Raw genomic sequence first — 13,970 nt, forward strand, 5'->3', positions numbered from 1 at the left:
GTAAGGCCACACTGGTCTTCAGACTACAGACCTCCAAGCTTTTATTTGAACAAAAGAGAATAGATTGAGTCTCCTTCATTACTGATTACTGAGTTCCTGCCCTGTGCTAGGAGCTCTGCTGGGCTCTGGGTTCACAAAGGTGAGCAATCAGGTGTCCCTCCAGGCCTCACCCTGACAAACCAGTGACCAGTCACACCCCCAAGACCCCCACTAACATGAGCTCCTGATGCAGTCGCCTGTCAGAGACCACAGCTGTGCTTTTCAACCCTCGAGGCCCTGGAGCAGGTGACCTGGGTGAGAGGCTCTTACTGGGCTGTCGGCTCAGGTCCCTCTTCTTTCAAATGAAGACAGAAACAGGACCTGCTTCCTAGGAGTCAGTGTGTTAGAACCACCCTCCTCCCCCGAGCTGGTGACGGTGGCCTCCTTGGGTCACCTAGTGTGTAGAGTTCCCGTCACTGTCACGAGGATTGTTGCACTCTGAGGTGCTAGTGGCAGTGGTGGCCCTCTCCTCAGAAAGTGGTGTGTACAGTTTTGAGGTTCATGGACCACCCCACTGAAGCTCCTGAAGGACCCCTAAATGAGGTCTGCGTAAAGGCTGGGATGGGGTGATCACAGGTTCCTGGTTAGAAATGAACCCACAGAGGGGCTCAGGGTGGGGGCTCCAGGGCTGGGGATGGTGGGGAGGGAGCATCTCGTGACCTCGTGCTCTGTGCCACAGCCACCCCTGGAGTCGCTGGCCACAGTGGAGGAGACGGTGGTGCGGGACAAGGCAGTGGAGTCCTTGCGGGCCATCTCGCACGAGCACTCACCCTCCGACCTGGAGGCCCACTTCGTGCCGCTGGTGAAGCGGCTGGCGGGTGGCGACTGGTTCACCTCCCGCACCTCGGCCTGCGGCCTCTTCTCCGTCTGCTACCCCCGTGTGTCCAGCGCCGTCAAGGCAGAACTTCGACAGTGAGTCCCAGCTGTGGCCCCTGAAGCTCAGCCTCCCCTCCGCCTGGTCCGCTTCTCTCAAGCCCCAGCCCCTTGAGGCCTCCCAAGTCCCAAACACCCCTGAGCTCTCCCAGCCCCTGTCTTCCCCCCCTCGGAGAAGCTGTGTCACCAAGGACACTGCCTCTTGCTCAATTAGGAAATATAGATAATGACAGTTCCTTCCTCCCCTTGCTTCTTGCAAGGAAAGGATTACCGCATATGAAGTGCTCAGCAGAATCTGGCATAGAAAAGCATAGACAAGTGACCCGTGATGCTATCTGAGGCCTGCCCCGGTCCAGACCTTTGGCAGCCTCCTCTACTCTCCACCGCTGGTCCTGATGCCCCAGGAAATTCCTTGCAGGGAGGGACTTGCCTTTGGGAAGAATGAATGAACATGGTTTTAATTGGACGAGAACTTGCCCCTCCCTCTGAACTTCTGTCCACCCACCATTCCCCACACACTTTTTGAGCAGCAAGCCCAGGCCCTGAGCCCTTACTTACCCAGAGTATTGGTGGACAGCTGCCCACATGTGCTTAGAGATGTGTGTTCCGCCCCCTTCGCCTCCAAGAGGAGCAGTCACTGCTGGAAAGTAAAACTTTTGAGTGGCCTAGACCAGCATCTCAGCTGCACAGTTTTATGTTGTTGTAATATAACCGGCACCTACCGTCCTCTACAGATTTATGTGCAGACAGCTAGGCTGCCACGTGCTCACACATGGGAACTCATTTAAACCTCACAGTGCCCTTCACTGTCAGCTCCTTGTACAGGGCAGGGAAGACACAGAGAGGCATCATCACTTGCCCAAGGTCACCAGGCAAAGCCAGGACCTGCGTGGCTGCAGTCTGCTGGCTCCTTTGCCATGCTGCCTGCTGCCCGAGGTCTCAGGGACTCCTCCTGAGCCCCATCCCATCCCGACTCCCAGGTACTTCCGGAACCTGTGCTCAGATGACACCCCCATGGTGCGGCGGGCCGCAGCCTCCAAGCTGGGGGAGTTCGCCAAGGTGCTGGAGCTGGACAACGTCAAGAGTGAGATCATCCCCATGTTCTCCAACCTGGCCTCTGACGAGCAGGTGGGTTCTGCTCCCGGCCCCTCCCCCCTCCCTCCGGCAGACCCTGCAGCAGGAGGTGAATCCAGTGCTAACAGGGCCTCTGCTGCCCTCTCCCCGCCCCTATCCTCTCTCCAGGACTCGGTGCGGCTGCTGGCCGTGGAGGCATGTGTGAATATCGCCCAGCTCCTGCCCCAGGAGGACCTGGAGGCCCTGGTGATGCCCACCCTGCGCCAGGCTGCTGAGGACAAGTCGTGGCGCGTCCGATACATGGTGGCTGACAAGTTCACAGAGGTAGGTGAGGGACTGTTGACACGTAGGAAACGGGCTCTCGGAGGCTAAGGGCTGGGGCATGTATAGGAGTTGGGTTTTCTTTTATTGCAGTGGAATCACGGGGTGTTTGAGCTGTGGGAGCTCTGTGATCATCTTATTGGACCTCACTTCATGTGCCAACCTGGTTGGTTGATAGTGGCAGCTGGAAGCGCCATGGGGAGAAGGGCTCTGAGGGTCAGGTTCTATGGGAAGGAGGCCCTAGGAGCAGAGAAGGGTAGCACGTGTCCATTCCTGACTTGATCCAACTTTCTCTCCTTGGACAAAAGGGACGACATAGCCTGAATGAGTTTGCTGGGGCTTCCATAACAAAGCACCACACACTGCCCTGGCCAGGTTGGCTCAGTGGATAGAGCATCAGCCTGCAGACTGAAGGGTCCCGGGTTTGATTCTGGTCAAGGGCACATGCCCAGGTTGCAGGCTAGATTCCCAGTAGGGGGTATGCAGGAGGCAGTCAGTCAGTAATTCTCTCTCATCATTGATGTTTCTATGTCTCTCTCCCTCTACCTTCCTCTCTGAAATCAATAAAAACATATTAAAAAAAAAAAAAGATGAGCTCAAAAATGAAAAATAAAACAGTGAATAAAAGTTTCAAAACAAAACAAAGCACCACATGCTGAGTGTTCTGTTTCCTCACAGTTCAGGAGGCTACAGTTCTGAAGTCAAGGCGTCAGCCGGGTAGTTCTCTGAGATTTCTCTCCTTGGCTGCAGATGGCCATTTCCTCCTGTGTCCTCACATGGTCGTCCCTCTGTGCATGTCTGTGACCTAATCTCCCCTTCTTGTAAGGACTCTAGTCACTTTGGAGTAGAGCCCACCCTATTGACCTCACTGCACTTTAACTTACTCTTCAAATACATTCACATTCTGAGGTCCTGGAGGGTTAAGATATCAACATGTGAATCTTGGTGGGGGGCACAGGTTAGCTCATCAGACCGCCCAACAGCTTGACTGGTCAGAGTGACACCACCAGGCAAACAGAACAGGGAGAAGATCCCACGCCTCTGACTCCCAGGACAGTGCTCTTCCCACGGGACCTGAATTTGCTTTGAGCCACCAACAGTGTCGGGCGCTAGGGATCCATGACTCCAGCACATGCCCATCCACCAAGGAGCAGGCAGTCTGAAGGGGAAGGTCCAGTTGAATTTCATAGTCACGTGTCACAGGTGTCGGGCCAACAGGGATGTGGGGGGTGGGCGCCGAGGAGAGGAGGTGGTGCCACAACTGGTTCTAGAACATGAGTGGGTGAGAGCTGAGACGGAAGGGCGGCAAATGCAAAGGGCCTGTGGAGGCCAGAGCAAATGCACCAGGAACCATCAGGGCCAGCTTTAGGGGGGCCCTTCAGGGAGAAAACTGGAGAGATGGGCACATCCGAGCAGAGAGGCCTCGGTGCCTCTGCCCTGTGTCTCCCTCTTCCTGTAAGTATTTCCCCTGGTGTTTGCTGGGAGGACTCGGAGCCTGAGGATCTTTCCCAGGACTGCCGGTTTTCCCTGTGAAAATGTTAGCACAGCATGGCTGTGGGATTGTGGCTGCGGGGAGCCACAGCACCACTATGGAAGAGGCTCCTTCTGTACCTTGGCTACTGGACAGCACGGACGGTCCGCACTGGGGTTAGATAAAAGCTCAGCTTTGTCAGAGCAGGGCACACAATAGACACTCAGTAAGTGTCCATTACGTGAATACAAGGGTAGCATTGGGCCCTTCAAGGCCTTCACTTGTTTGTTCCCTTCTGAGCCTCGAATCACCCTGATTTCTTCCGGGTCTTCAAGACCTAGCTTTGCAGAAGAACGCTGGTGCTGGGGGACAGGCAGGGCCCAGTATGCCTTCTTCCCCCGTAATTACAAACGTGCCACTGGTAACGAATCTTGAAAAAAAGAAAGAGGCCTTCGCCAGTGTTTCTTGGTTGGGTATCATCTCCCTGAGAGGTCGCCGATTCAATTGCAAGTCAGGATACATGCCTGGATTGCAGGCTCCATTCCCAGGAGGAGGGCGTGGATTGATGGTTCTCATCAATGTTTCTCTCTCTCCCTCTAAAACCAATAAAAACATACTTTTAAAAAAAATACATAAACAGCGAGAGCTGCTATAGTATAGCCTCAGAATATTTTGGATTACGTAACAGAAACCCAACCCAAGTTGCCTGAGCAGTATGGAGGTCCCTTTTATTACTTTTTCACATGGATTGCTACCACCATGCAGTAGGTACCCTTGTGGTCTTCATTTTGCTTTTGAGATACAAAGTGCACACAGTTGATAAGTAAGAGTAAGAATTTGAGCCAGACAGTTGGTGACCACTGCCCTACCCAGCCTGACTCTCCCACCATTGAGGAAACCACAGCTCAAAGACTCAGAAATTTGCCCGTGGTCACCCAGTGGTGGGGGGATTAGAACTTGGCAATGACTCTAAGAATCATATTCTTGCCCCTAGTTCTGCTGCCTTTAACTTTGATTTTGGTCTCATTTGTCCAGAGCACTTGCCAAGCCTTCTCACTTTGCCCCACCTTCCTTCCTGCAGCTCCAGAAAGCCGTGGGGCCGGAGATCACCAAGACAGACTTGGTCCCTGCCTTCCAGAACCTGATGAAAGACTGTGAGGCCGAGGTGAGGGCCGCAGCCTCCCACAAGGTCAAAGGTTGGTGCTGGCGACAGAACACAGCAAGCGGGTGGGTGTCCATGGTGCTGGAGGTAAAACCAGGACATAGGTCTCACCTCCCCTTTCTCCCTCCCCTGTCCACAGAATTCTGTGAAAATCTCTCAGCTGACTGTCGGGAGAATGTGATCATGACCCAGATCTTGCCCTGCATCAAGGTAACGGGGAATAGAGCAGACAGAGCTTACCAAAAAGAAGGGGTGGGGGTGGGGGGTGGGGCTTTAGGGACAGCCAGATGCAAACTGAGTTCCCAGCCCTCTGGACCGGGCCACCTTGGGTTTGAAGTACTTGGAGACCCCGAGGGGAGGCAAAATAATTCCCCTGGAAGCCTGAGCTGTCCCCCGCTCCAGAGTGACAAGGGGAAAGGAGGCTGCGTTCAGGCTTCGTAGGATTTGGAGTTACTTGGCCACTAACCCCGTGGCTGTCCCTTCTCCCTCCCAGGAGCTGGTGTCAGATGCCAACCAACACGTCAAATCGGCCCTGGCCTCAGTCATCATGGGCCTCTCTCCCATCCTGGGCAAAGACAACACCATCGAGCACCTCCTGCCCCTCTTCCTGGCTCAGCTGAAGGATGAGGTGAGGGCACCAGACAGGCTCTGGAACTTGTGGGTTTGCAGAGGTGACCAGTGAGTCAGCTGTTTTCCCAGATTGGCCAGGAACCTCCTAGAATCTCAACAGACACCAGATCTCTGATGAGTTGAATGTTTCTGGCCATGATGGGCTGTGCAGTCATTTGTCCATTTATTAGGCAGTTATCTTTCATGCCCTTAGTCTGGGCTCGTCCTTTTCCTGGGCATTGAGAGCACCAAAAAAATAGTAATACTTTTTTTAAAATATGTTTTTATTTTTATTTTTTAATGCTCTTATTTTTTAGAGAGGGAAAGGGAAAGGGAGAGAGAGATAGAAACATTGATGAGAGAGAAACATTGATCAGCTGCCTCCTGCACACCCCCTGCTGGTGATGGAGCCTACAGTCCTGGCACATGCCCTGATTGGGAATTGAACCCGTGACTTCTTGGTGCTCAACCACTAAGCTACACTGGCTTCAGGGGTGGGCAAACTTTTTGACTCAAGGGCCACAATGGGTTCTTAAACTGGACCGGAGGGCCGGAACAAAAGCATGGATGGAGTGTTTGTGTGAACTAATATAAATTCAAAGTAAACATCATTACATAAAAGGGTACAGTCTTTTATTTCAATAGTTTTATTCATTTCAAACAGGCCGGATCCGGCCCGCGGGCCGTAGTTTGCCCACGGCTGGGATAGACACTAAGACAGTTTGATCCTTAGAGACCTTCAGCAGGCCAGTCCTTGGGAATGTGCCAGGCTATGTGCCTTTTCTTATAAGTTGCTTCACATACTTTATGAAACATAGGTGGGGGTCTGTATATATATGTATTATAAATCAGTGCTCATAATATTGGTAGACCACAGGAGTTCAAAAATATTTCGTTATTCCATTATTTATTCTTTCAGCAGAAATGTATTGGACACCTGCTATGGGCCAGAGACTATGTTGGGTACTGGAGAGAGGAGGATGAATGAGACATGTTCCTTATGGAGCTCAAAAGCTAGCAGAGACAATAAAAGTAATAGAAATGGTCATGATAGCCAGGCTGGTGTGGCTCATTGGTTAATCATTAACTTGTGAACCAGGAGATCATGGTTCAATTTCTGTTCAGGGCATATGCTTGGATAGCGGGCTTGATTCCCTACTGGTGTGTAGGAGGCAGCCAATCAATGATTCTCTCTTATCCTTGGTGTTTCTATCTCTTTCTCTCCCTTCCCTCCTCTCTGAAATCAATAAAAATGTATTAAGAAAAAAAAGAAATGAGCCGAAACCGGTTTGGCTCAGTGGATAGAGCGTCGGCCTGCGGACTGAAGGGTCCCGGGTTCGGTTCCGGTCAGGGGCATGTACCTGGGTTGCGGGCATATCTCCAGTGGGAGATGTGCAGGAGGCAGCTGATCGATGTTTCTCTCTCATCGATGTTTCTAACTCTCTATCTCTCTCCCTTCCTCTCTGTAAAAAATCAATAAAATATATTTAAAAAAAAAAAAAAAGAAAAAAAAAGAAAAAAAAGAAATGGTCATGATAAGCCCCCACGTGTTAAGCCCTTTGTGGAGCAGACACTGTGGAGGCACTAGAATAGCCTCCCCCTATTCAATGTTTCCATATCACAGGTCGATATCCAGAAAGGTTAAGTCAAAGTGCCAAAGTGCTCCCAGCTAGCAAACAGCAGAGGGGGCGTTATTGCATATCTATTTTTTTCCAGGGTTTCATATTTTTGCATTATGATTTCCTACAAATCCTTCAAACTGTCTGAACATTTTTAAAAAAATGTTTTTGTTGATTTCAGACAGAGAAAGGGAGAGGGACAGATAAAAACATCAATGATGAGAGAGAATCATTGATCGGCTGGCTATCTCCTGCACACCCCATACTGGGGGTCGAGCCCGCAACCCGGGCATGTGCCCTGACCAAGAATTGAACCATGACCTCCCGGTTCATAGGTCGGTGCTCAACCACTGAGCCAAGCCAGCTGGGCTCTCTGATCATTTCTTGTGCTGCTATTCTGAGATTTGAAAAGCTGCTTTGAAAAAATAATTAATTTTTTAAAAAGGAAAAGCTGCTTTCTCCTAATCCTCGTTGCTTGCTTTTCATGTGCTTTTAATGTGTCCCCAGGGCCCAGAGCTGGCCTGGGCAGTCGTGGGTCCTCAGGAGATGTCTGTCATACAGAGTTGGTGCAGTTCAGCATTTTCCCGCTGTCCTGGCTCACCATGCGCAGTGCATTCCCTCAAACCCTTCCTGTCCCCTCCTCAGTGTCCAGAGGTGCGGCTGAACATCATTTCCAACCTGGACTGCGTGAACGAGGTGATCGGCATCCGGCAGCTGTCCCAGTCCCTGCTCCCCGCCATCGTGGAACTGGCTGAGGATGCCAAGTGGCGGGTGCGGCTGGCCATCATTGAGTACATGCCCCTGCTGGCTGGACAGCTGGTGAGTGAGCGGCGGGGCCAGGCTTTAGTGCCGGTGCTGTGTGACTCGCTGTGACCGGAAACTGCAGGCTGTGAGGACTGTGGGGAGTGGGAGGAATAGGATGGGATGAGGAAGAGAAGGGCACGGAGCCCCTCAGGTGAAGCTGTCTGGGGGTGGGGATAGTTCCTTGGGGGTTTGCTGGAAACTACCCAGTCTTCCCTCCATCCCTTACCTCCTTTTCTCCTGCAGGGGGTGGAGTTTTTTGATGAGAAACTCAACTCCTTGTGCATGGCCTGGCTCGTGGATCACGGTGAGTAGCTCCAGTGGCTGGAGGAGGGTGGGGCTCCAGGAAGATGGTGGCAGATTGGCTGGGGCCGGTGCAGGCCGTGGGAGGCTGGAGTCACTCTCCCATCATCAGAGGCTCCTCAGTGGTGGACCAATTCCCTTGCTTTTTAGAATCCTGGAGAAGTGAAGGGTGCAAGGGGGACATAGCACATTTCCCAGGGGCTGTCTGGTGTAGTGGGAAGTCCCAGGGCCACCGAGCAGACAGCCCTGGGTTTGACTTTCACCTCCTGGCTTTTGAAGCTTAAGCAAGTCATCTACCATGTTCCTTCTGTGAGACCAGGGACTTCTCATCCAGTGGTTTAGGGCATTGCTCATTGTTCTCACTAAGACTGGTGAAAATAAAAGTTTGTCTGTATCAGCCACCATTCCAAGTACTACGTGTTTAAATCCTTTGCCTGGGCTCAGCAATTCTTTTTGTTTTTAATATGTTTTTATTGATTTCAGAAATAGGAAGGGAGAGGGATATAGAGAGAGAAATATCAATGATGATAGAGAATCACCAATTGGCTGCCTACCTCGGGCCCCCTACTGGGGATCAAGCCTGTAGCCCAGGCATGTGCCTGACCAGGAATCAAACCATGACCTCCTGGTTCATGGGTCAGTGCTCAAGCACTGAGTCACACCGGTCGGGAATGGGTACATCACTTCTTGCAGCCCATTGGCCCATCTGTAAAATGAGGCCAATAATGGAACCTGTGTCTGGGGGCTGTTGAGAGGCACTGCAGGCAAAGCAAAGCCCACATTTAGCCCATACTGAGCCCTTTCATCCTCTTGGAGCTATTGGGTCCCCTGCAGCCTGAGCCCTAGGGGCTGCTCAGGTGGCAATAGTGAGCATGGCTGTTACCCGCATCAGTCCTTCACCGCCTGAAGCCTGCCCTCTCCCTCTCGCCCTCCTGCAGTCTATGCCATCCGCGAGGCGGCCACCAGCAACCTCAAGAAGCTGGTGGAGAAGTTCGGGAAGGAGTGGGCCCATGCCACGATCATCCCCAAGGTCTTGGCCATGTCTGGGGATCCCAACTACCTGCACCGCATGACCACACTCTTCTGTATCAATGTGAGCACTCCCACCTGCCCACCGGCCTGTCCCTGGGAACCAGATGTATCTGGGAGAGGGAGGGTAGAGGGTCCTCAAGGGAGACGCCCAGTACCTTACTCATCAGGCTGTGCCGACAACCCGGCTGTACACGCAAAAGGCTCAGAACAGTTATGCTGTACAGAGCAAGTGCCTCTTTCTAGTCATATCAGTAAACCATACACGTAGCTAGAAATGAAAGGATAATATTTAAAAGCTATTATAACTGTGTGTTCAGATCATTTCTATTCATGCCTCACCTTGGAGACCCCTGAACTAAGGAAGGGATCCCGGGGGTTAGGAATCAAGGCCCATTCCCAGAGGATGAAGGGAAGTCTGAGGATGGGAGATGGTCCGGGACACCTGGCCTGAGAGTTTCCAGGGCAGGGAGACAGTGGTGTTAGGAGGGTGTTAGGGGACATGGGGGCTTCAGGAGAAAAACTGTCCCCAGAGTGGGTAACTGGGCTTAGAGTCCCCATGTTGTTCACCTTTACCCTCAGGCCTGGTGGTCACCGAGGTGGCCTGGTCAGAGGAAGGAGGAAATGAAAGTTAGCCATGAACTTTGGATAATCACCCCTCTGCTACTCACTGACCCCCAGGTGCTGTCTGAGGTCTGTGGGCAGGACATCACCACCAAGCACATGCTGCCCACAGTGCTGCGGATGGCTGGGGACCCTGTCGCCAATGTCCGCTTCAACGTGGCCAAGTCCCTGCAGAAGATAGGGCCCATCCTGGACAACAGGTGAGGCCTGGACCGACCCTTACACTCCAGCAGCACAAGTTCCGCTCATCTTCATTGTTGACCCCCAACCACTGACTCACTGTGACACTGCTGTAATGGAAAAGTGCGGTGTTGGCAGAATATTCAAAAAGCCAGGGGACAGGTTCAAGGGCACAGGAAAAGACCTGTGTGTCTGTCTTGTCACTGCAGTTCAGGGGGGAAACAGGTGTTCTCCATAGATGGCTGGGTCAGTTTGGTATGCACGTGGGGGGCAAAAACCTCCCACTTGAGGGCATAAAAAATTAGAGCCCTAGCCAGTTTGGCTCAGTGGATAGAGCGTCTGCCTGCAGACCGAAGGGTCCCAGGTTTGATTCTGGTCAAGGTCATGTACCTCGGCTGCAGGCTTCTCCCAGGCCCGGGCCCTGGTTGGAGCTTCTGCAGGAGGCGACCAATTAATGTGCTTCTCATATTGATATTTCTCTCTGTCTTTCCTTCTCTCTTCCACTCTCTCAAAATCAATGGAAAAATATCCTTGGGTGAGGATTAAAAAAAAAAAAAGGAGAGATAACAGATCAGAACCAGAAAGTTAAAAAAAAGAAAGATCTGCCCAGCTGGTGTGGCTCAGTGGTTGAGCATTTACCCATGCACCAAGAGGTCGCTGGTTCAATTTCCAGATCCCCAGCTTGTAGGCCCAGTCCCCAGGAGGAGTGTGTAGGAGGCAGTGATCAATGTTCATCAAAATTTCTCTCTCCCTCTCCCTTTCTCTCTAAAATCAATAAAAATATTAAAATAATAATAATAAAGATCCTAGGAGAAAGTGTCAGGAAATATTTTCAAGACTTACAGTAGGGCTCCGAGCGAGCGGGGCCTGAGCGCTCCCGGGGGCGCGCTCCCGGGGGCGCGCTGCCGCGATGGGGAAGGCGGCAGGCGACGAGGCGTACTTCCAGAGGGGCAGTCTGTTCTGGTTCGCGGTCATCACCCTCTCCTTTGGCTATTACACGTGGGTTGTCTTCTGGCCTCAGAGTATTCCTTACCAGAGCCTCGGGCCCCTGGGCCCCTTCACTCAGTACCTGGTGGACCATCATCACGCCCTCCTGCTCAATGGGTACTGGCTTGCCTGGCTGATTCACGTGGGAGAGTCCTTGTATGCCATGGTATTGTGCAAGTCTAAAGGCATCACGAATGGTCAGGCTCAACTGCTCTGGTTCCTGCAGACGTTCCTCTTTGGGATAGCCTCCCTCTCCATCTTGATCGCTTACAGACCAAAACGCCAAAAGCAAACTTAAAGGCGATCTCCAACCCTTTCCCTGCACTGACATCCAGCCTCACTCTTATCTGAGGATGGCGTGTTTACTCCACCTTTCTGTTTTCTGGAAAGTTACGACCCTCTAGTCAGTCATTATTTCATATTCTCTGGTTGGACTTGAGTAGATAATAGGAAAAGGTTTTATCTTTCCAATTCTGCATTCTAACCTATTTGGCAGAGTACTTCCAGCTACCTCTCTCTCTGCCATCTGGTTTAAGCCACGTACTAACTTTGCCTGTTGGTATACCTGTGCTCCCACCTTTTGACTAACACACCTTACCCATACCACCTCCATCTTAGCTGATTAGGGGTTGCTTTTTGGTAAGGTAAAATATTTTAGAGTTAATGAATAGAAATCCAACTCAGATTTTGTAAAAGCATGGTCCTCTCCAAGGGAAATAATGACAGTAGTATTAAGGGTGCCGGGAACAATATGGTGCATTATTGAATGAAATGGATTAATGAATAAAATGCTGTGAATTTTCTCTCCAAAAAAAAAAAAAAAAAAAAAAAAAAAGACTTACAGTAGGCACGTATTTTTTAAATAGCTCACCAAAAAAAACACATTAATAATTGGCCTTCAGTAAAAAAGGAATTTCATTGAGAGGATATTGTGAGAGTAAGATAGCAAGCCACTGACTAGGAGAATGTATTTGTACTACATATTTCTGACAGGACACTTTATCCTGTTCTGCAACTCAACATGACAAAGAAAACTCAAGAAAGAGATGGGCAGAAAAGAACTTGAGCGGGTCTTATAAAAAGAGAACTCCAAACAGCCAGTGCGCATAAGAGCAGATGCTCAACATCACAGGCCATCAGGAAAATGCAAAGGAAAACCCACCCCCGAATGGCTAAGCTTTAACAAGCTCAGAGTCATTGGTGTTGGTAGATGGGCTGCGGTTCTCTTCTGCATTGCAGGTGGGGCTGTAAATGGGAACAATCTCTGAAAATTGGTGGATTCTAGTGAAGGTTCACCCATAGGAGCTGGCACGTCCACTCCATGTTTATGTCGAACAGAGGTGTATTTGTGGTAGCTTTACTCCTGTTGCTGCTCATCAACAGTACAGTGGGCGAATTGTTCTTTATTCACACGAGGAAGACTATTCAGCAATGAAAAGAAACTCCTGCTATACTTGACAACGTAGCTGACTCTCACGACTCACGCCATTTTGTTGAGTGAGAAGCCAGACCCAAGAAAATGTATCCTACAATTCCATTTATATCAGGTTCACCATAGATAAAACAGATCTCGGTGCCAGCAGTGAGAATATGTGGCAGAGGAGAGGAGTTGTCGCCTGAAAGGGGACACACACGATGCCTGCCTCTCCAGTGTCTTTCTCTGCATTTGCTCCAGGACAAAACCTCACACCTTTAGTGCCCCTCTGAAGTCTACCTTTATTTCCCACCAAGGTGGACTCTCAGTGCCGACGGATTCCCCCGGGCCCCTCACAGCAGAGCAGATGCCTCCCCTGGGCTCCTGGAGGGCCAAGTGCTTCCCTTGAGGGCCTGGCCCTTCCACTGTTCCCTATCATCAGTTGGCTGTGTCCCCCTCCTGGGCAAGAGTCAAGAGTGTTGGATTTACCTCTGCTCACATCTCATCCCTAGTAGGTCTCAGTACATAGGTTAAATAAATGAAGGACACCCATCTCTCGACCCCCAGAGCCTTGTGGGTTCTGTGATCCTCTGTCCCACTTGCCCAGACTGACCACCCTGTGCCTGTTCTGGGCCCCAAAGACTTCTTAATTCCCATGTTTGCCTGTGTTTGTGGGCACCTCTTGCCTGGGCCTCTGCCCCCCTTGTGCCCCCTCCCTGCCTGGCTCACCCGTTCCCATGCGTCCCCCCTGTCCTTCCAGTACGCTGCAGAGTGAGGTCAAGCCCATTCTAGAGAAGCTGACCCAGGACCAGGATGTGGACGTCAAATACTTTGCCCAGGAGGCCCTGAGTGGTAAGGCTTTGAGGACTTGGGGATCCCAGTGGGAGGGTGGTGTGCAGGGAAGCACCTAGGCCTGGGGACAGCGGCTCCTGGCAGGGGGAGATGCAGGAGCACTTGTGGGCAGGGGGCTTATTGTGGTTCTGACTCCCGCCTTTTCCTATTTCCCCAGTTCTGTCTCTCGCCTGATGCTGGAAGAGGAGCCAACGCCGGCCTCTGGTGTCCACCCCCTCCACCAAGTTCCTTCCTTGGGAGCCAGTGGGGGGCCTCTGGCTGTCACTCCCTGTGCATGGTCTAACCCCAGGCCCCTAACCCAGCACGGTTCCTCCTCTCCCCAGCCTGGGAATCCGACTTCTCACTGTCCACCTCCCGAGGAGCTGGGGGAGCACAAGGTGGGACAGGGCAGCAACCCTGGGAGGAAGGGGCAGCCACTCCCTCCTCGGGGGAAGAGAGGTGAGCATCCCAGGTCACTGGTTCCTGCTGCTGTCATAGGGACCCCCTGCCCAGTCTACTTCTCCACCTTCCTTCCTCCCCTCCAGTGGTTATTTGTGTCAACTGTGCCGTTTTTATTTTATTCCTTTCTTTTTCCCTTTTCACAGAGAAATAAAGATACAGAAATAGCTGGTC

The 13,970-nt window shown here is 51.6% G+C and overlaps 2 protein-coding genes across 3 annotated transcripts in view; both read left to right on the forward strand.

Annotated features, from left to right (window-relative positions):
- PPP2R1A (protein phosphatase 2 scaffold subunit Aalpha) overlaps positions 1 to 13,970 on the forward strand; it is a 30,849-nt gene extending 16,879 nt beyond the window's left edge. For both annotated transcript variants that reach the window (XM_081107109.1, XM_081107110.1), the window contains exons 4-15: positions 719 to 951; positions 1,893 to 2,040; positions 2,155 to 2,310; positions 4,860 to 4,974; positions 5,080 to 5,150; positions 5,434 to 5,568; positions 7,814 to 7,987; positions 8,216 to 8,276; positions 9,211 to 9,365; positions 9,983 to 10,125; positions 13,267 to 13,358; positions 13,516 to 13,970. In XM_081107109.1, coding sequence (XP_080963235.1) covers positions 719 to 951; positions 1,893 to 2,040; positions 2,155 to 2,310; positions 4,860 to 4,974; positions 5,080 to 5,150; positions 5,434 to 5,568; positions 7,814 to 7,987; positions 8,216 to 8,276; positions 9,211 to 9,365; positions 9,983 to 10,125; positions 13,267 to 13,358; positions 13,516 to 13,532 — 1,500 coding nt within the window. In that variant the 3' untranslated portion in view covers positions 13,533 to 13,970. The remainder of the gene's footprint in view (positions 1 to 718; positions 952 to 1,892; positions 2,041 to 2,154; positions 2,311 to 4,859; positions 4,975 to 5,079; positions 5,151 to 5,433; positions 5,569 to 7,813; positions 7,988 to 8,215; positions 8,277 to 9,210; positions 9,366 to 9,982; positions 10,126 to 13,266; positions 13,359 to 13,515) is intronic.
- Positions 11,003 to 11,518, forward strand: LOC308530451 (transmembrane protein 254). Its single transcript, XM_081107117.1, has one exon. It carries the CDS (start codon positions 11,016 to 11,018, stop codon positions 11,388 to 11,390), a length of 375 nt encoding a protein of 124 aa, XP_080963243.1. The 5' UTR covers positions 11,003 to 11,015; the 3' UTR covers positions 11,391 to 11,518.

The sequence above is a fragment of the Myotis nattereri genome (genome assembly GCF_964212035.1).
Source record: "Myotis nattereri genome assembly, chromosome: 15".
Taxonomy (NCBI): domain Eukaryota; kingdom Metazoa; phylum Chordata; class Mammalia; order Chiroptera; family Vespertilionidae; genus Myotis; species Myotis nattereri.